This window comes from Sminthopsis crassicaudata, chromosome 6 (genome assembly GCF_048593235.1).
Source record: "Sminthopsis crassicaudata isolate SCR6 chromosome 6, ASM4859323v1, whole genome shotgun sequence".
NCBI classification, from domain to species: domain Eukaryota; kingdom Metazoa; phylum Chordata; class Mammalia; order Dasyuromorphia; family Dasyuridae; genus Sminthopsis; species Sminthopsis crassicaudata.
Genome location: NC_133622.1, coordinates 502,823 through 523,504, shown reverse-complemented (window position 1 = coordinate 523,504; position 20,682 = coordinate 502,823). Strand labels below are relative to the sequence as shown.

Sequence of the window (20,682 nt, the reverse complement as noted above, 5' to 3'; positions counted from 1 at the left end):
AGATAGAAGTAATGACAGGGGGCACTGGCTGCTTCCCTTACATGAGCTTCTGCTCTATCTAACACACCAGCACAGCTGCCTTCTCAGCCCGGACAGCTTCAGGAGTTTGGGAGCAGGAGCGCCTGCCTGGATGGCAGAACCTCTGGGTGCCTGAGCTTGTGATCCAGTGGTGTCCTGTAGGTTCTGCCACCTCGCAGGTGGCTTTGCCCTTTTAGGATGTGACAGGCAGAACCACAATTATACAACCTTGAGTCTGGCTGAAGGGGGAGTGGTGAGCAGGACTTCAAAGGGACCTTTCCTCCATGGCTCCAAGGAGCTTTCAGGGATTCCAGCAGACCCAGTCCCGGGACTGCATTAGGAGCTGAGCCTCAGTTGAGATTCCTAAAGAATGGGACTGACAGACAAGTGGGTCAGTCTCTGATATTGTCTGATCCAACACAATAGAGTTCTGTAGAGGGGGCATTAAGTTGCTATGCTTCCCCCCATGGGTACAGTGGTATCAGGGGTCCTGATATCATCTCCTAAGGACCTAGCTTCTTCCTACCTAGCTCTTCCACAAATGTAATAAGGGGGATAAGAATTCCATTAACTCTTTTTCCCATCCTTGGTGACTGGGGGGTAAAAGGCACAATGTTGGTGCTGAGTGACTGACCAGGGTGAAAGCACCTTTGGTAATAAAGCTCTTGTAAAATGGGCACATTTATTACTATCTATTTCTTTAAGAACCCTACTTAATGGAATGATTTTTCTCTTTTTTTCCCTAATAAATTTATTAATTCTTAATACACATTGTTTTATGAATGTTCTAGGGAGAGAAGACACAGAGCAAAAGTATAAAACCATTGAAGAGATTTTTTTAAAAAGTAAAAAGAAGAGAACATAGTATGTGTTGATTTACATTCAGTCTCCTTAGTTCTTTGTGTCGATGCAGATGGCATTTTCTGTGCAAAGCCTGTTGGGATTGCTTCGCATCCCTGAAACTCTGAGAAGGACCGAGGCTTTCCTAGTTGGTCATCACGCATTCTGACTGGTACTGGGTACAATGTACTTCTGGTTCTGCTTGTTTGGCTCAGCATCAGGTCATGTAACTCCAGGCCTTCCCAAACTTGCTCGTTCATTATTTTTACAGAATAATAATATTTCATTGCCTTCATATACCACATGTTGTTGGGCCATTTCCCAATCAATAGACATGTACTTATTTTCCAGTCTTTGTGACACAAAGAGGTGCTGCATTTTGTACCATGTGGATCTGGGATGATTTTTGCTAGCCCAGAGCCTGTGGCAGTATGAGGGGGAACACTGCCACCTAGCGGCAAAGTGTATAGACCATCTAAATCCTTTGGGTCATTGTTTCAGTTCAGATGGCTGAGAGTAATTCTGTTTGGAGCAGAAACCCTGAGGGCCTTTTCCTCCCTGATTTTCATTGTTTTTTGTTTTCTTTTTGACCAGATAAAGGAGTTCATTGTTTGCCTCATTTCTTACCTTGCTTTAATCACCGAAAGGGCATTGCCTCACTTAGACCGAGAAGTGGGAAGAACTGTAGCTTAAAAAGGCCAAGGTCTCCACTGCCTCCATGGCCAAATCCAGCTGTCCTGGTCTATATTTTGCCACTGGACTCAGTGGCTCTGGAGGAGAAAATGAGCCTGGACTTTGCAGAGTCCTCCTTGATTTAAATCCAATTCACTTGCATGTCTTGGCTCATCTCCCTGTTGTCATGCTTGGAGTCATGCTCTTGGAGAAGGCAGAACAAATAACAACTATCTAAATCCTAATCCTACTTTTATCAAATTCTGAATCACTAATTTTTTATCTTAATGAGCCATGATGTTCAAAAGATGAACTTATGTCCACTTTTCTGTGACACAAGAGCTGAACAAAGGGAAGTGGAGCAAACTTATTGCCTTCGAGCAAGAGTTCTTCCAACTCTGGTAGAGCAGAGTGGCCACAGATACCCAGAAACATCAGGAAATTGTATTTGGTTTATTAATTACTTTGGTGGGAGCTAAAACAGCTAAATGGATGCATTTAAAGATACAGAAACTGCATTCAAGTAAACACTATAGTCAAAAAGTCAGGAGCACCACAGATGGATGCTTCAAGTGATTTCTTCCTTTGATAAGTGGGGTTTGCACTTTTTCTAAAGTGTTTAGAATTCTAATGATGATTCAAAGCCCCACCAGGAAATCATATAATGCTATTTGCATTGATAAGATGGTGCAATTGTGCTTTCCATTCCTTATCAGTGGGATGAAGCTATATATTTTGTTTCTTTACTTGTTTATTTTTTAATTTTCATTTATTTAGTTATTTTTTATTATTCCAAATGACAGCAGTGATATTAGCTGTTGCTATATAAGCTTTATCTTTTTAGTTCTAGGAAAGACCAGCAGATTAGAAATCAAAAAGAATTCAAATACATTTTTCTACCTTGTACAACATCTGATTTCTAGCACTCTCCTTTATAGCCATAGTCAGAACTTATGGTTACAAAGTACTTTCTGATTATTAACAAGTGAGTACTTTGTGTCCACTATCTCATTTTGGCTTTCTAGCATTCCCTGGGAGTTATGTCTGGATTACAAGCATGAGTCTCCTTGTTTTCTACATGAGGAAATCGTGGTCCAGAGCACTTGAGAGTTGCCCCAAATCAACACAGCTAGTATTTTTGAGCCAAAGCTCAAACCTTTGCATAATTATAGAGGATTAAACCATCTGGGAGGCACCATTTAGCATGAATCTCTTTTATGTGTGCATGTATGTATGAATATATAAATATACTCTGTATATTTACTAGTATAGTTACTCATAGACACTGAAATCTTTTATTATATGTATCATATGTATACACACACACACACACACACACACACATATAAAATCTGTTTGGGACAAAGACATCTACCCAAATTGACTACTGTCTGTTGTCATGTATGATGATCTCTTGGTTCTGCTCACTTCACTTTGCATCAGTTCATGTAAATCTCTCCAGGCATCTCTAGAATCATCCTGCTGATCTTTCCGTATAGAGCAATATTCCACAATATTATTGTATTATAACTTATTCAGTATTTCCCAGCTGCTGGGCATCCACAGTTTCCAGTTTCTTGCCACTACAAACAGGGCTGCAGAAACATTTCTGCAGGTGTGGGTCCCTTTCCCTCCTTTAGGATCTCTTTGGCATATAAGCCCCGAAGAAGTATTGCTAGTTCAAAGGCCATGCACCTTTTGATTGCCCTTTGGGCATAGTTCCATATTGCTCAACAGAATGGTTAGATCCATTCACAATTCCAGCAACAATACATTAGCATCCCAGGTTTCCCCCCAAAACCTTTCCGTATTGGTTACATTAAGAAGGTCTCTGTCCAGTTTGGGTTCTTTGATATCAAGTAAGAAATCCTCTATTTGCAAAAGCTTTCCAATATTAATTACAGTCATAAAGTGGGTATGCTCATGGTCGTAAAACTAGATTCATGTCTAAAAGCCTTTCCATACTGGTTACATTTCTTTTCTTTTTTCTTTTTTTTAATAATATTATCCCTTGTAATCATTTTTCCAAATTATCCCCCCCCTCCCTCCACTCCCTCCCCCTGATGACAGGCAATCCCATACATTTTACATGTGTTACAATATAACCTAGATACAATATATGTGTGTAAATACCACTGGTTACATTTCTAAGGCTTTTCTCCAGGGTACACCATCTGATGTCCAATAAGACCTCCCTTGCTTCTAAAACCCTTTCCCACATTGGTTATATTCAAAAGGTTTCTCTCTACTGTGTGTACTCTGATATAAAATAAGAACTCCTTTTTTTTTTTTTTTTTTTTTTAATAAAACTTTTTCCACACTGGTTACATTCATAAGGCTTTTCTCCAATGTGGGTTCTCTGATGTAAACAAAGAAATCCTCTATTTATAAAAGCCTTTCCAGCCTGATTATAGATAAAATTTCTGTCCTTTGTGGAGTCCTGATTTTACAATAAGATTTTCTTTTTTCATAAAATCTTTTCCACAATTGGTACATTCACAACGTCTCTCTCTAAGCTGGATTCTCTCAGGTGTTACACAGCTTTCTGTCCAAGTGAAGTCATAGGATCCATCACCCATGAACCCCTCCTTGGGACTTTCTACCACAGAATGGCTTAGCTCTGCAGGAGTTTCTTTCATTTCACTCCTTCTAAAACAAAAGAAAGAAAGAATAGAGCAAACAATGAAGCAAACATAGTTACAATTCAGACAGACACACACACACACACACACACTCACATATATTCACATTCCCTTCCCTCCATCAGCAGAAGAGAAACTCAGTCATTTTCTCTTTTCCTAGGCAAAGAAAAACTCTAAAAGGGGCAAAACCAATCATTTTAAGTCCCATTAGTTCACATCCCAAACATGATCTAATTTCTAAGGAGTTTCATGGAACCGAACTATAACCTGTGACAACACAGAGAGGGCTTTCATTCTTAGGTGCACAATTCAGGTCACCAGCTCAGAAATGGCTGAGTGACTTGGCCCAAATTCCAGATGCTGAGAATAGATTTTATACCCTATGAATGGGCCCGCTCAGCCTACAGTATGTGACAAATATCTCAACTCTCAATTTTCCCCTTTCCCTCTCTTTAACTGTGCTTTGCCTCTTTTTCATAGACATGACATCTGGAAATACTCAAATTGTTTCATGATCTGTTCTGCTTGCAAGCATAACAAATTTCCATGATGATCACTTTCAATTCAATTTTTTTTCTATTACATTATTTGAGATCATATTCAGCAGGCTAACACAGTTGTTTCTGTATTTACCTGAGGTAAAAGTAATGTGGTTCTGACCCATGACTTTTCTCGACATAGCTATCTCAATTCTTTTCTTTTTCTTTTTTTAAAAATTATCATTATATGCCCCCTGCATATCCCAAGATACAATTTTTTAAAATGCATGACATTATCCACATCTGAAAATGTCTCAAACAGAAAATTGAGTTCATCTTCCTGAGATATGGAAGGGTTGTGCAGGCTGCACTATTGCAATCCTTTTCCTTTTAGAATCTCTTAAAAGTTCACCAAGCCCTTGAATGATTGAGATAAAGATCCATGAGATGTGACCCAAAAATGTCTCAGTGGCACCTCAAGTGGTGAAGAAATGTCTGATTTAATTATAAAGGTAGCTGTGCTGTGGGACCACACAGATGTGCATATTTCCACCTTTACAAGACTTTCTGCAGTGATTTCAGTCTATTGTGGCCACAAATACACTGCTGTAGAGGACTGTGGCCTCAGTCCATGAAACTCTGGCTGTTTCTAAGAGCAACAGATTCTTCTGGTTTCTCATCTTGACATCAGATTGTTCCTAGAACTTAATGAACGTTAGACACTCATATTAAAATGGCCATAGGCCTTCAAAGTCTCTCAGGGGCTGTCTCTCCCCAGACCAGAGTGGTTCTCTCTCTTCTGGGTTACCTAGGAACCCCATCTCATCCAATCTCTAATTGCCAGATCAAGATATGCTAAAAACACTATATGTAATTGACCCTAGTAAATCTTTTTTTTTTTTTTTTTTTTTTTTAACAGTAATTAGCAATGGCTTTTGACTGGCTAGAGTTTAAAAAAATGAATTTCCATGTCTTCACAGGAGCTTGACCAATTTTTTTTTCTCTACATCATACATGTAAGACCATATTTATCATATGTGTTTCAAAATCAGAATATAGTTACAGTGGATAGAATGTGGATAGAGCCTTGAATCAGGAAGCCCAGGGTTTTAATCCTACCTCAGATCCTTGCAAGTCAAGTTATAGGACCTCTGCTAGATTTAGTTTCTTTATCTGTAAAATGGGCATAATAACAGCACTCAAATCCTCTGATTCTCATGAGGAAGAAATAAGACAATGCAGAGCATGGCACTCAGGGCTGTATAAATGCTACTTTGGCTTTTTCCTCCCCAGTTCTACTCTGCTTCTAAAACCATCATTATCCTCACCAATTAATGATGCTCTAAGGCACTAAATTATTCATGTTCTCTGGTGCACAGTGGGTCTCTTCACAGTTGCTCATGTATTGTCTGCCCCGCCACTCTGTGACCTCCATCAGGGCACGGGATGTACCTCACATTGCTTTGTGTTCCCCGTGTTTAGCCCAGAGATTCCCTGTAGCAAGCCCTTAATTGTTTTCTGACTAGAAGAAGTTTTAAGAAATGGCTCATGTCCCAAACCTATTTGAGCACTTTAGGAGAATTCCATTGCCCCATATCCCAAGCAGTAGGATTATAGGATGACAGATTAGCAATGGAAGGGCCCTACAGGGCCTTGGAGTGGGACCCACTCATTTTGTGGAGTGGACAGCCAGATTCGCTGACTAGCCTTGGACACTGCTGCCAAGAAATATCTAATAAAGAATTCCATGTCTGGCCTTTATCCCAAAACTGAGCATGTATTTCAGGGTAACTCCCAGAAGCCTCTTGTAACCACAGTTCTCATATCCCTGCTTTCCTCATATCCCTGGAGAGCAGCTCCTCAGGCCTTCTTGGTCCGGCATCCACAGTGCTTCCCTTGGCTCAAAATAAGAGATTGCCTCTTCTCTGGGAAATGGAAGTCCTGGGCCCGGAAATCAGTAAGAGAAGAAGATGGAGAGAAGTTGGTCACTTAGTTCTGCTTAGGGAAAATGTGAGGATCCAGAGCTGCTCCATGCTGAAATTCAGCTCCTCATGTTCAGATATATCTGTCAATACTCAGCCACTGGGGCTTGTAAAGCAAGTTACTTAAGACAGGATGTGCCCACTATTTGTACAGCTTCCTCTGAGAGAGAGCCAAAGGCCCTTCCTTTCACCTCCTGTCCTGAGAGGCTCCCTTCTGGCAGAAACTTCTGATTCCTATCCTGGGTTATTAACCATTTACCTCTGGGCAAATCAATTAAATTCTGTTTGTTTTCCTCAGTTTCTTCAACTCTGAAATGGGGATAACAATATCACCTAAATTTAAATGTTAAATTGAGGTTAAAGTGACATAATATTTTGTTGTACTTTTAACTCATGAACAAGCATTTCAGTATTGCAGTATAATAAAAAGATGATTGCACATGAAACTGTAGATCCACAACGCACAACTTGCAATTCCTTTCAAATACACAAGAAAATTATCAAGTAAATTTTTTCCTTACATTTGCCTGCGCCCAGCCTAGAGATGGCTGCAATTGCACAGAAATATATACATGTATGTTTATATGTATATATATATATATATATATATATAATATTAAAATAAACACACAGATGTACACATGCATAAATATGCATACACACAGATATGTTTCTACCCATGTTTCTATTTATGAGTTTTTCTCTCTGGATGCAAACAGCATCTTTCTTGATTCATCCTTTATCACAAATTTTGGTCCTTAGTATAATCAAAATAACTTATTTGCTGGAAGTTGTTCTTAAACAGTATTGTTACTGAATTGCAAAGAAACATATGGCACAGCCCCTGGCAAACAGCAGGTAGAAATAAATGCTTGATCCCTTCCATTCCATTCTCATGCCTTGTGCTGAAATATGGAGGCAATCCAAGGTGGATTAAGGTGAAACTTCCCATATGAGGGACAAGTAGGTGCTTTGGCTACAAACTGACACTTGTTAAAATGAATTATATTCCAAATACAGGACCCATCTGAAAAAGGAAGGAGTTGAAAGGAAAAGGAAAATGAAAGGCTGAGCAGTTTTCAGAGCTTTGGTGGTCAAAATTTGTGTCCAGGTAGAGGCTAATCTCTAAGATTAGTTCCATGTTTGAGTTGCTTCCCCTGATTTAATCTTTGGCCTGGGAATGGGTAAGAGAGAGCTTTGGGAACAAAAAAGGACATCCCCAGGTCCTGTCACACAACACATATCCAGCCCTTTGCTTTCCCTTCCCCCACACCAAAGCCTGCACACTGGGCAATGAGGATATTCCCTTTGATGGTAGACTTGAAATTATCAGGGGAAGTGTCCTTACCCAAGGAGAGCAGGTTCTGGGCATTCTCCACCATGACCTCCTTGAACAGCTTCTTCTGAGAGGGGTCCAAGAGCCCCCACTCCTCCCGGGTGAAGTCCACAGCCACGTCCTTGAAGGCTACATGGCTGAATCTCTAACGAAGAGATGGGATGGGGAGCCAGGATAGCTGGGTCCTGATCAGAATGCTGCAAGTATGGATAAAAGTCTGAAGTCTGGAAAAGTGTGCCCCAATGGGAAATATGAGCAAGTTTGGGAAGTGATTGGGAGAGTGGAAAAGGGGTAGGACTGGGGGCTCATGCAGGAGGCAGCCTTGGTAGAAAGGTATGTTTTTGGTAGACCTGAAGGTCATGTACCCCAAGGTCAGAAGAGGAGACTCAAAGGCCAGGGGAAATATGGGGAAATATGGGCTGGCTCAGACCTACCTGGGAGCTGCAAGCACAGGCTTGGGTTCAGGAATGCTGAGTGATGTCAACACCAAGGGAAAAAGAGAGTAGAGCTCCCAGGGGGAAAAGGGGGAAAGCTCTGAGCCCTCAGGTGAAAAAGGGGAAGAGATCCAGGCTCCCAGGGGCAAAAGGGGAAAGAGACCTGAGCTCCCAGAGGGAAAAGTGGAGAGATCTGAGCTCTCAGGAGGAAAAGGGAGAGACCTGAGGAGCTACCCGGTCAAAATGTGGGACAGACCAAAATTCCCAGGGAAGGCAGAGCAGTTTCAGAGCAGGGAAGGCAAAAGGGGTGGGAAAGCAGAGTGATCCCAGTTCAGACTTCCTCTTTCTGGACAGCCCAGTCTGGGAGGGTCTTCCTGGTCCCAATAGCTCCACCACATCCCTCCCTCAGAATCGTTGAGCCCTTTCCTCCAATCACACCCAGGACCTGGACTTCAGGACTCTCCGTTTCCTCTCCCATCTTAGTCCTGCCCCCCCCTCACAAAAAGATCTACAGCCCTAAATTCCTCCCAGACCTCCAGAGTCCTCAAGTGCCACTCGCCCCTGCCCCCAGGCTGGTCTTCTTCAAGAACTCCTCCTCCCATTCTCACCAGGCTCTCCTTCTGAGCAGAAATACTACCCTGGTGAAAGTGACTTACCAGAGTAAGCAAAAGGCTCTTGGGAAAATTTGGGTGCTGTGCACATTTAGTAACTATAAACCCAGGCTGGATTGTATTGAATTCTCCCTTTGTCATTGTGATCTTTGGCCTTCTACAAGCAGACCAGACCTTAAGGGGAAATACTCTTAAAATTCAGCAGTAAAACAAGGTGATGAGGAATAAGAATAAGGAAACAACAAAAACCATGTCTCCCCAGTGATGATACAGCATCTCCCCTTCTCCCCTGGAGGGTGTCCAGCACCCTCTGCTTTTGCAATACTGTGAGGTCAAGTGAATAAACCTGTTTGGTAGTTGGACACAAGCTTCCCTGGATGCTTCAGGCCCTATCAAGATGCTTCTGACAGAGGGGCACAGTGAGCCAAAGGGGGCCATGAGTCACGGATCCAATAGATGCCAACAGAGTTGCAATAGTCAGGACAGTCAGCCTCCAGTACTAATGGAGGGACAGCTTTAACCAGAGAGACATTTCCTGGAAATAGGGACAACTTGAGCACTGTGTAGACAAAATCAGAAAGATCTTCCCAGAAGGGAGGAAAGCAGTGATACAGGGTAGAAACACATAAGGACAGTCCTGGTGAAGGCGGCAATTCTGCAGTCAAGATATGGCGAGTGGAGGGTGAATCCCAGACAGAGCAAGTGCAATTCACAGCATGGAGCACCTCCTTGTATAGGTGTTTACCTCTGGCACTGTATGGGGCAAGCAGTGTGGGGGTTTGGGGTGACAGAGGCTCAGAGTATTATAGTAGCATTAACTGCTTGGAGATCATGAACAATTGCCAACCAGGGATTTAGATGAACTGCTACTTTATAATATAGTTTTAGATCTGGTACAGCTAGGCCACCTTGATTTGATTTCTTTTTTCTTTAGTCACCTTGAAAGTCATGACCTTTTGTTCTTCCAGATTAATTTTGTTATTTTTTCTAGGTCAGTAAAATAGTTTCTTGGGAGTCTGATTGGTATAACACTAAATAAATAGATTAATTTAGGTAGTATTGTCATCTTTTTTATCTTTGCTTGACCTATCCAAGAACACTTAATATTTTTCCAATTGTTTCACTCTGACTTTATTTGTGTGGAAAGTGTTTTGTAGTTTTGCTCATATAGTTCCTGACTTTCCCTTGCTAGGTAATTCGCAATTATTTTTTACTTTTGGCATTTATTTTAAATGGAATTTCTTTTTGTATCTCTTGTTGTAGGATTTTGTTAGGGATGTATAAAAATGCTGAGGATCAAAGCCCCACCAGGAAATTCTACAATGCTATTTGCATTGACAAGATGGAGCAATTGTGCTTTCCATTTCTTATCATCATGTTTTGGTTTTTTTAAAAATTGTTTGGGTTTTATTTATTTATTTGCTTTTTTTTTTTTTTTTTTTTTTAGATGAGATTGATGAGGTGAAGTCTGATTTTTTGGGCTCCCAGTATGGGAACCAAAAATATGAGGTTTAGTTTTTGGGGTTCCCTGTTATAGGAACCAAATGATAAGGTCTAGATTGAGGGAACCAAAATGAGATTAGGGTTTCTGGTGGTTAGGGAGTTAAATGATAAGGCCTAAGGACAGGTTTGGGGTTCAGGGAACCAAATGGAGAGGTTTGGCTCCCCTACACTCCTTGGGATTTGGTGCAAGGATAGGGAATTTTGGGGAACCCCCTTCTGGTGGCACAGAGATTCTATGTAAAAGAATTTACAGACCCAAAAACCTAGAATGATAAAAGAGCTTTATTATAGGGATTGGGAAGTAAGGTTAGAAATCCTGACAGAGGCATAAGGTCTTGTTAGGGCAACAGGTGAGGATGAAAAGAGGATAACACTGGAAAAAGAATATTATTCCAGTAGGCAGAGGCTTCCTTGGCATAGCATGGCATATTTAGAATCTCTGCAAAGAGAGAATTTTAGATTGGCTCTTTTATAATAGGAGCTTTGGATACAAGCTAAAGGGGGCTAGTGGGTGGAGTTCTAATTGACTATGGTTGGAATTCTTCCCTCACCAGTGTTTTTGGGCTATTCTCCCCAACTTGTTAGATGCATAAAGAGTGTAAAGAGTGTAAATGCTATGATGTGATCCATGCTCAGTTCCCACAGTCCTCTCTCAGTGTAGATGACTCTTTTCATCACAAGATCATTGGAACTGGCCTGAATCATGTCATTGTTGAAAAGAGCCAAGTCCATCAGAATTGATGGCTGTTGTCATGTATGATGATCTCCTGGTTCTGCTCACTTCACTTTGCATCAGTTCATGTAGGTCTCTCCAAGCATCTCTAGAATCATCCTGCTGATAATTCCTTATAGAACAATAATATTCCACAACATTAATGTGCTATCATTTATTCAGCATTTCCCACCTGATGGGCATCCACTCAATTTCCAGTTTTGTGTCGCTACAAAGAGGTGTACAGAAACATTTCTCCACATGTGGGTCCTTTTCCCTCCTTTAGGATCTCTTTGGCAGAATTATTAGATCAGTTCACACATCCACCAATACATTAGCATCCCAGATTTCCCCCAAAAACCTTTCCACATTAGTTACATTGAGAAAGTTTTCTCCACTTTGGGTTCTTTGATATCTAGGAAGAAATGCTCTATTTGTAAAAGCTTTCCAACATTTATTATAGTCGTAAAGTTTCTATTAAGTGTGGGTACGCTCATGGTCAGTAAGACTAGATTTAAAAGAAGCCTTTCCATACTGGTTACATTCCTAAGGCTTATCTCCAGTGTGAATTCTCTGATATGAAATAAGAGATTCCTTTTTTCTGGAACCTTTTCTACAATGGTTACATTCCTAAGGCTTCTCTCGAGTGCGCATCATCTGATGTCTAGTAAGATTTCCCTTGCTTCTAAAAGCCTTTCCACACTGGTTACATTCATGACGCTTTTCTCCAGTATGGATTCTCTGATGACCAATGAGACTTTCTTTGCTTCTAAAAGCCTTTCTACACTGGTTATATTCAAAAGGTTTTTCTCTAGTGTGTATTCAGATGTCTGGTAAATTTTCCCTTGCTTACAAATGACTTTCCACACTGGTTACATTCATGAGGCTTTTCTCCAGTGTGAATTCTCTGATGACCAATAAGACCTACCTTGCTTGTAAAAGCCTTTGCACACTGGTTACATTTATAAGGCTTCTCTAAAGTGTGCACTATCTGATGTCCAGTAAGTTCTCCCATGCTTTCAAATGACTTTCCACACTGGTTACATTCATAAGGAAGGCTTCTCTCCAGTGTGGATTCTCTGATGATCAATGAGACTTACCTTGTATCTAAAAGCCTTTCCACACTGGTGACATCCATAAGGCTTCTCTCCAGTGTGGATTCTCCGATGACCAATGAGACCTACCTTGTCTTTAAAAGCCTTTCCATACTGATTACATTCATAAGGTTTCTCTCCAGTGTGGATTGTCTGATGTACAGTAAGAGGTCTTTTGTCTTTAAAGGCCTTTCCACATTGGTTACATTTATAAGGCTTCTCTCCAGTGTGGATTCTCTGATGTCTAGTAAGAACTCCTTTGTCTCTAAAAGCCTTTCCACATTGGTTACATTCATAAGGTTTCTCTCCAGTGTGGATTCTCTGATGATCAATGAGACCTACCTTGTCTCTAAAAGCCTTTCCACACTGGTTACATTCATAAGGCTTCTCTCCAGTGTGCACTATCTGATGTCTAGTAAGTTCTCCCTTGCTTCCAAATGACTTTCCACACTGGTTACATTCATAAGGTTTCTCTCCAGTGTGGATTCTCTGATGTCTAGTAAGAACTCCCTTTTCTGTAAAAGCCTTTCCACATTGGTTACATTTGTAAGGTTTCTCTCCAGTGTGGATTCTCTGATGTTTAGTAAGAACTCCCTTGTCTCTAAAAGCCTTTCCACACTGGTTACATTCATAAGGCTTCTCTCCAGTGTGGATTCTCTGATGATCAATGAGACCTACCTTGTATCTAAAAGCCTTCCCACACTGGTTACATTCATAAGGCTTCTCTCCAGTGTGGATTCTCTGATGACCAATGAGACCTACCTTGTCTCTAAAAGCCTTTCCACACTGGTTACATTCATAAGGTTTCTCTCCAGTGTGCACTAGCTGATGTCTAGTAAGATTTCCTTTGCTTCCAAATGACTTTCCACACTGGTTACATTCGTGAAGTTTCTCTCCAGTGTGGATTGTCTGATGGCCAATAAAACCTCCCTTGTGTCTAAAAGCCTTTCCACACTGCTTACATTCATAAGGTTTCTCTCCAGTGTGGATTCTCTGATGTACAGTAAGAGGTCTTTTGTCTCTAAAGGCCTTTCCACACTGGTTACATTCATAAGGTTTCTCTCCAGTGTGGATTCTCTGATGATCAATGAGACCTACCTTGTCTCTAAAAGCCTTTCCACACTGGTTACATTCATAAGGCTTCTCTCCAGTGTGGATTCTCTGATGACCTATGAGACCTACCTTGTCTCTAAAAGCCTTTCCACACTGATTACATTCATAAGGTTTCTCTCCAGTGTGGACTATCTGATGTCTAGTAAGATTTCTTTTGCTTCCAAATGACTTTCCACACTGGTTACATTCATAAAGTTTCTCTTCAGTGTGGATTGTCTGATGGCTAGTAAGAACTCCCTTGTCTCTAAAAGCCTTTCCACATTGGTTACATTCATAAGGTTTCTCTTCAGTGTGGATTCTCTGATGTCTAGTAAGAACTCCCTTTTCTGTAAAAGCCTTTCCACATTGGTTACATTTGTAAGGTTTCTCTCCAGTGTGGATTCTCTGATGTTTAGTAAGAACTCCCTTGTCTCTAAAAGCCTTTCCACACTGGTTACATTCATAGGGTTTCTCTCCACTGTGGATTCTCTGATGATCAATGAGACCTACTTTGTCTCTAAAAGCCTTTCCACACTGGTTACATTCATAAGGTTTCTCTCCAGTGTGGATTCTCTGATGTCTAGTAAGATTTCCCTTGCTTCCAAATGACTTTCCACACTGGTTACATTCATAAGGTTTCCTTCCAGTGTGGATTCTCTGATGTCTAGTAAGATTTCCCCTGCTTCTAAAAGCCTTTCCACAGTGGTTACATTCAAAAGGTTTCCCTCCAATGTGGATTTTCTGATGTCTAGTGAGAACTCTCTTGTCTCTAAAAGCCTTTCCACCCTGGTTACACTCATAACTTTTCTGTCCTTTGATGATTCTCGATTGTGCAATAAGATTTTCCTTTTGTATAAAACCTTTTCCACATTCAGTACATTCACACCGTCTCTCTCTAAGCTGGATTCTCTCATGTGTTGCACAGCTTTTTCTCCAAGTAAAGTCACAGGATCCATCACCCATGAACCACTGCTTGGGACTTTCTACCACAGAATGGCTTAGCTCTGCAGGAGTTTCTTTCATTTCACGCTGATCTGTCCCTCCAAAATAAAAGAAAGAAGGAATAGAGCAAACAATGAAGTAAACATAGTTATTATGCGCGCACACACACACACACACACACACACACACACACACTCTCACATAAATTTTTATTCCCTTTCCGTCCGTCAGCAGAAGACAAACTCAGTCATTTTTTCTTTTCCTAGACAAAGAAAAAAATCTAAAATGGGCAGAACCAATAATTTTAAGTTCCCATTAGTTCACACCCCAAACATGACCTAATTTCTAAAGAGTTTCATGCACACTTCTTCAGACACTATGATCTACATCTGTGAAGGCTCTCGGAGAATTGACCTGCCCTTTCACCTAGGCATGGTCCTTAACAGACCTAAGCTGACAACTTAGTGATGAAAAATTTGGTCATGGCAATGTCTAAAACCAAGAAAAATACAAAAATGCCTTTGGTGTTGTGTAGCACTCATTTATTTAAGGCATTGTTGATTTAAAAGATGGAATGGACCTTAGAGTCATCATTCCCTTATTCTACAGATGGGAAAACATCTGCCCTGGAAGTAGCAGTGAGACAGAAATGGAACAATGGGATTACAGGTTTTTATAAAAATTCTCCATAAATATTAATTGTTGTTACTCTAAATATGAGATCCTCAGCCAATAACCAGTTAAACCACCTATTGGAAGAGTTACATGGCATCTTAATATTATTATTATTTTTCGAGGCAATTTGGTTTAACTGACTTGCCCAGAGTCATGAAGCTAGGAAGTGTTAAGTGTCTGAGGTCACATTTGAACTCAAGTCCTCCTGACTTATGAGCTGTTGCTCTATCCACTATCCTACCTAATTGCCTCACATCTTGATATTCTTGCAACAAATGAAACTAGAAAACAGAAGTTGCAGCTAACTAGGAGAGAAAGCTCACAGGTTCTTAGAAGGCAAATAAGTCTATAGAATTTTTTTTTTTTTTAAACATGGGCTTCAGGATCACAAGAAACATTTTGTCATGTTTGCAGTACTCACAATAAATATTTGAAAAAAGAAAAAAAAAAAAAAAAAAAAAGAGTTTCATGCACAATTACAATGGAACCTCACAATAACCTGTGACAGTACAGAGAGAGCCTTCATTCTCCTTAAGTGCATAACAGCAGTCAGAATGGCTGACTGATTCAGCCCAAATCTCAGCCACTGAGACTAGAATTTACACCTGGTGAATGGGCATGTTCTGCCTACATTATATGACCAGTTTCTCTACTCTCAATTTCCCCCTTTCCCTTTTAGTATCTGCACTTTGCCTCTCTTTCATAGACATGATTTCTGGTGCATATATAGGAAATACTCCAATTGTTTCATGATCTGTCCTGCCTGTAACCATAACAAATTTCCATGCTGATCATTTTCAATTCATTTTTTTTTCTAATACATTATTTGAGATCATAGTCAGAAAACTAACACAGTTGTTTTTTTTTAATATTTACCTGAGGTAGAAGTGATTTTCTTCTGACCTATTATTTTTTTGCGATAGTTATCATTAATTTATTTTTTTTTAAATTATCATTATGTGAATTTTTTTAAATGCATGAAAGATCCACATCTGAAAATGTCTCATATAGAAAATTGAGTTCATCATCCTGAGATATGGAAGGGTAATGCAGGCTGCACCATTATAATCCTTTTCTTTTAAAAGTTCACCAAGCCCTTGAATGACTGAGATAAAGATCCAAGAGATCTGACTCAAAAATGTCTTAGTGGCACCTAAAGTGGTGAATAAATGTCTGATTTGGTTATAATGGTAGCTGTGCTCTGAGACCACACAGATGTGCACATTTCCACTTTTACAAGTCTTTCTGCAGTGATTTCAGCCTATCAAGATCATTAATGCACTGCTGTGGGAGACTATGCACTGAGTCCCTCAAACTCTGGCTGCTTCTAAGTGCAACAGATTCTTCTGATTTGTCAACTTGACATCAGATTGTTCCTAGCATTTAAGGAAGGTTGGATACTCATATTCAAATGGCCACAGGCCTGGAATGACCCGCAGGAGCTGTCTCTCCCCAGACCAGGTTCTCTCCCTCCTGGGTTAGCTAGCAACCCCATCTCATTTAGTCTCTAATCTCCTGAGCAACATGTGCTAAAAACAATATATGTAACTGACCCTTGAGTCATTTAGGGCAATATTTGTCATGAACCAATTCATATAAATCTTTTTATTTTTTTTTTTAACAGTAATTAGCAATGGCTTTTGATTGGCTACAGTTTAAAAAAATGAATGTCCATGTCTCCATAGGAGCTTCTCCAATTCTTTTTTTTTTTCCTACATCATACATATATAAGACCATGTTCATCATATCTGTTTCAAAATCAGAATACAATTACAGCAGATAGAATGTTGGTAAGGCCTTGAATCAGGAAGCCCAGGGCTGTAATCCCATGTCAGAACCTTGCAAGTCAAGTTATAGTCAAGTTAGATTCAGTTTCTTTATCTGTAAAATGGGCATAATAATAGCACTTAAGTCCTCTGGTTCTCATGAGAATGAAGTAAGACAATGCAGAGCATGGCACACAGGGTTGTGTAAGTGTTACCTCTTTTATTTCACTTTGGGTCTTTCTTCCCCAGTTCTGCTCTCCTTCTTAAACTATCATGATCCTCACCAATTAATGATGCACTGAGGCACTAAATTATTCAGTTTATGTGGTGCATAATGAGTCTCTCCACAGTTGCTGGTGTATTGTCTGCCCCACCACTCTGTGCCGGGGGAACCTCCATAAGAGCAGGGAATATCTCTTTGTGTTCCTGGTCTTTAGCCCAGGGCTGCCCTGTATCAGGCCTTTAATTGTTTACTGTCAAGAAGAAGTTCTAAGAAATGGCTCATGTCCCAAACCTAATCCCTCTGGGCACATTCAGGAGAGCTCCATTCCCCGAAATCCCAAATAAGGACTTCTTACAGGATGACAAATGAGCAGTAGAAGCGTCTTATAGGGCCTTGGAGTGGGACCCACTCATTTTGTGGAGCTGGTAGCCAGATTCACTGACTAGCCCCGGTCACTGCTGCCAGAAGTATGCAACACAGAATTCCACGTCTGGCCTTTTGCCCCAAACTCAGCATTTACTTAAGGGTAAGTCCCAGAAGCCTCTTATAACTACAGCTCTCATATCCCTGCTTTCACCTCACTCACCTGGAGAGCATCTCCTCAGGCCTTCTTGGTCTAGCATCCACAGCGCTTCCCTGGGCTCAAAATAAGAGATCATCTCTTCTCTGGGAACAGGAAGCCCTGGGCAGGGAAATCAGTAAGAGAAGAAGACGGAGAGAAGTTAGTCAGTTAGCTCTTCTTAGGGGAAAATGTGAGGATCCAGAGCTGCTCCATGCTGAAATTCAGCCCCTCATATTCAGCCATGTCAGTCAATATTCAGCCACTGGGGCTTGTAAAGCAAGTCACCTAAGGCAGGATGTGCCCACTATATGTACAGCTTCCTCTGAGAATGAGACAAAAGCCCTTCCTCCCACGTCCTGTCCAGTGAAGCTCCCTTTTGCCAGAAACTTCTGATCTCAAACCTGGATTGCTAACTGTGTACCTCTGAGCAAGTCAATTAAATTCTCTTTGTTTTTCTGTTTTCTCAACTTTGAAATGGGGATAACAATATCACCTAATTTGAAATGAGGTTAAAGTGACATAATATTTCCTTGTACTTTTAATGTATAAACAAGCATTTCAGTATTGTAGTATAATAAAAAGATGATTGCACATGAAACTGTAGATCTACAACACACAACTTGCTTTTCCTTTCAAACACACAAGAAAATCATCAAGTAAAATTTTCCCCTTCCATTTGCCTGCGCCTAGCCTAGAGTTGGCTTCAATTGCATAGAAATGTAAAATTAGACTATCCATGTTTATATTTCTGAGTTTTTCCCCCTGGATGCAAACAGAATCTTTCTTGATTTGTCCTCTGTCATGAATTTTGGTCCTTAGAATCACCAAAACAACTTATTAGTTGCAAGTTGTTTTTAAGCAGTGTTGTTACAGTCTGTAAAGAAAGCATATCGCACAGCCCCTGGCACACAGCAGGTAGAAATAGGTGCTTATTCCCTTCTCTTCCTTTCCCACCCCTTGTGCTGGAATATGGAGATAATCCAAAGGCAGATTAAGGAGAAACTTCCCATATGAGGGACAAGCAGTTGTTTGGTTGCTGATACCTGCTAAAAAGAATAATATTCCAAAAACAGGACCAATGTGAAAAAGGAAGGAGTTGAAAGGAAAAGGAAAAGGAAAGGAAAGGCTGAGCACTTTTCAGAATTTTGGCAGACAAAAATCGTGTCCAGGTAGAGGCTAATCTCTAAGATTAGTTCCATGTTTGAGATGCTTCCCCTGATTTAATCTTTGACCTGGGAATAGGTAAGAGAGAGCTTTGGGAACAACAAAGGACATCCCCGGGTCCTGTCACACAATACAAGATCAGCCCTTTGCCTTCTTCCCCTACTGCAAAGCCTGCACACTGGGCAATGAGGATATTCTCTTTGATGGTAGACTTGCAATTATCAGGGGAAGTGCTCTTACCCAAGGAGAGCAGGTTCCGGGCGTTCTCCACCATGACCTCCTTGAACAGCTTCTTCTGAGAGGGGTCCAAGAGCCCCCACTCCTCCCGGGTGAAGTCCACAGCCACATCCTTGAATGTCACAACCTCCTGCAGCATCAAAAGTCAGAAGATGTGAAGCTGAAAAATGCTTCAGAAGGAAAGAGGTGAACCCTTCCAGTTTACAGGAAGAAACTGAAACACAGAGAAGGGATTTGCTCAAAGATCATAGGTTTTCATGCAGAGTCAACTCTTAAACCCTGGTCAAGGTCTCTTAAAGACTGATTGAATTTTGGATCTGTTGAAATAAAGCTGACAAGTGACTTATCACAGAGCACATAAGGAGGGGGATCTTAGAGCCACAGGGCATATTCCCTTAATGAATTCTTCCATGCTCTTCATTGGCAATCCTACTATTCTTCCAACCCTATTTCCTATTTCCCACTCCTGGTGGCTGTTTTACCTCTTCCTTTTATCTATGACCTCTTCTCCATAATAAACACCTTTTACCAAAGTGAATGGCCATTGTGAATTTAACACTTTTACACTGAGGTAGGAATTGCTTCCCTGACCTTGCTGTGGTCTATGTGTAAGGCGCATTTCACAGTTTATTTTCTTTATTCTATTATTTCACTTCTAGACAACAGGGTTTAGAAAAGAAGGCATCTGTGCAGTTGGCCTACAAGCAGTGGCAAAAAGCTCCTACAGCACTGCCCCAGAATGGGGACCTTGGAGCCTTTAACTGCATGAAGTGTCAAGGAAAAAAGACCCTGTGAGCAGAGGAGCTATGTGACAGAGAACAGAAATCTAGGGAGAACAGCCAAGGAAGGTGGACAATGAGGAGAGGGAGAGAAATCCTTGTTAGAAAGGGGAAGAAAATGGATGAAATTAGGAAACTAATGAACAGGATAAGTGCAAGAGAGGGAAGGGAATCTATAAGAGAATAAGAGGAAAAGGGGATGAAGAAATGGAGAATGGTATAAAGTAGAAGGGATGAACAAATGTCTAGAGAAACTTGAAATAAAAGGTTTATGACATTTTCTAAATGGGACAACAGAGGGATATGCATTTTTTCAACACATGATTCTTTTATAAAATTTAACCATTGGGATACACAGATCCTCTACCCAGATGAAAAAAGTCAGAAATAATCATTATGCTCTTTTATTACCTAAAGAAATAAAATGAAAATTGGTTCATAGATGATCAACAAAAAATACAAAACTAAAAGGAGTTTTACCTGCGTCAGAGGACAAATCTTAGAAATGATACATTTTTAAAGGAAAATAAAAATGATTAATTAAACCATATCCCAAAATTTATAGGGTTCAGGTGAAGCAGGACTTGGATGGGGGGGGGGGAGAGGAAGGAATCAAATACCCTCACACATTAAGAATATATTAAAAATGTTTAATTGAATATGCATTCAAAAAAACCCCTGAAAATAAGAACAAATTATGACATATTAAAATTAGAGGGGAAATAGATGGAGATAAATAAGATGTAAAAAAAATGACAAATAAACATCAAAATGGTTTCTTTGAAGTGATTCAAAAAGTGGAGAAATCCTTAGCTAGTATGATCGAATGTAAGAGAGAGCATAAAATCCAGTTACTGAAACAGCAAATGGCAAAGGAGAAATGGGCATCCTCCTTTGATAGTCCTGCTAGCCTCTCCCA

At 40.5% G+C, this 20,682-nt stretch overlaps 1 protein-coding gene across 4 annotated transcripts in view; it reads right to left on the bottom strand.

The window, feature by feature from the left end:
• Positions 1-11,389: 11,389 nt before the first annotated feature.
• Positions 11,390-20,682, bottom strand: part of LOC141546283 (uncharacterized) — an 80,850-nt gene continuing 71,557 nt past the window's right edge. For 3 of the 4 annotated variants that reach the window (XM_074273971.1, XM_074273969.1, XM_074273970.1), the window contains 3 exons: positions 18,988-19,114; positions 17,608-17,703; positions 11,390-14,455 (listed from right to left, as the gene is read on the bottom strand). In XM_074273971.1, the coding sequence (XP_074130072.1) occupies positions 12,276-14,455; positions 17,608-17,703; positions 18,988-19,114 (2,403 nt within the window). In that variant the 3' untranslated portion in view covers positions 11,390-12,275. The remainder of the gene's footprint in view (positions 14,456-17,607; positions 17,704-18,987; positions 19,115-20,682) is intronic. The other variant, XM_074273972.1, reaches the window with a different exon arrangement.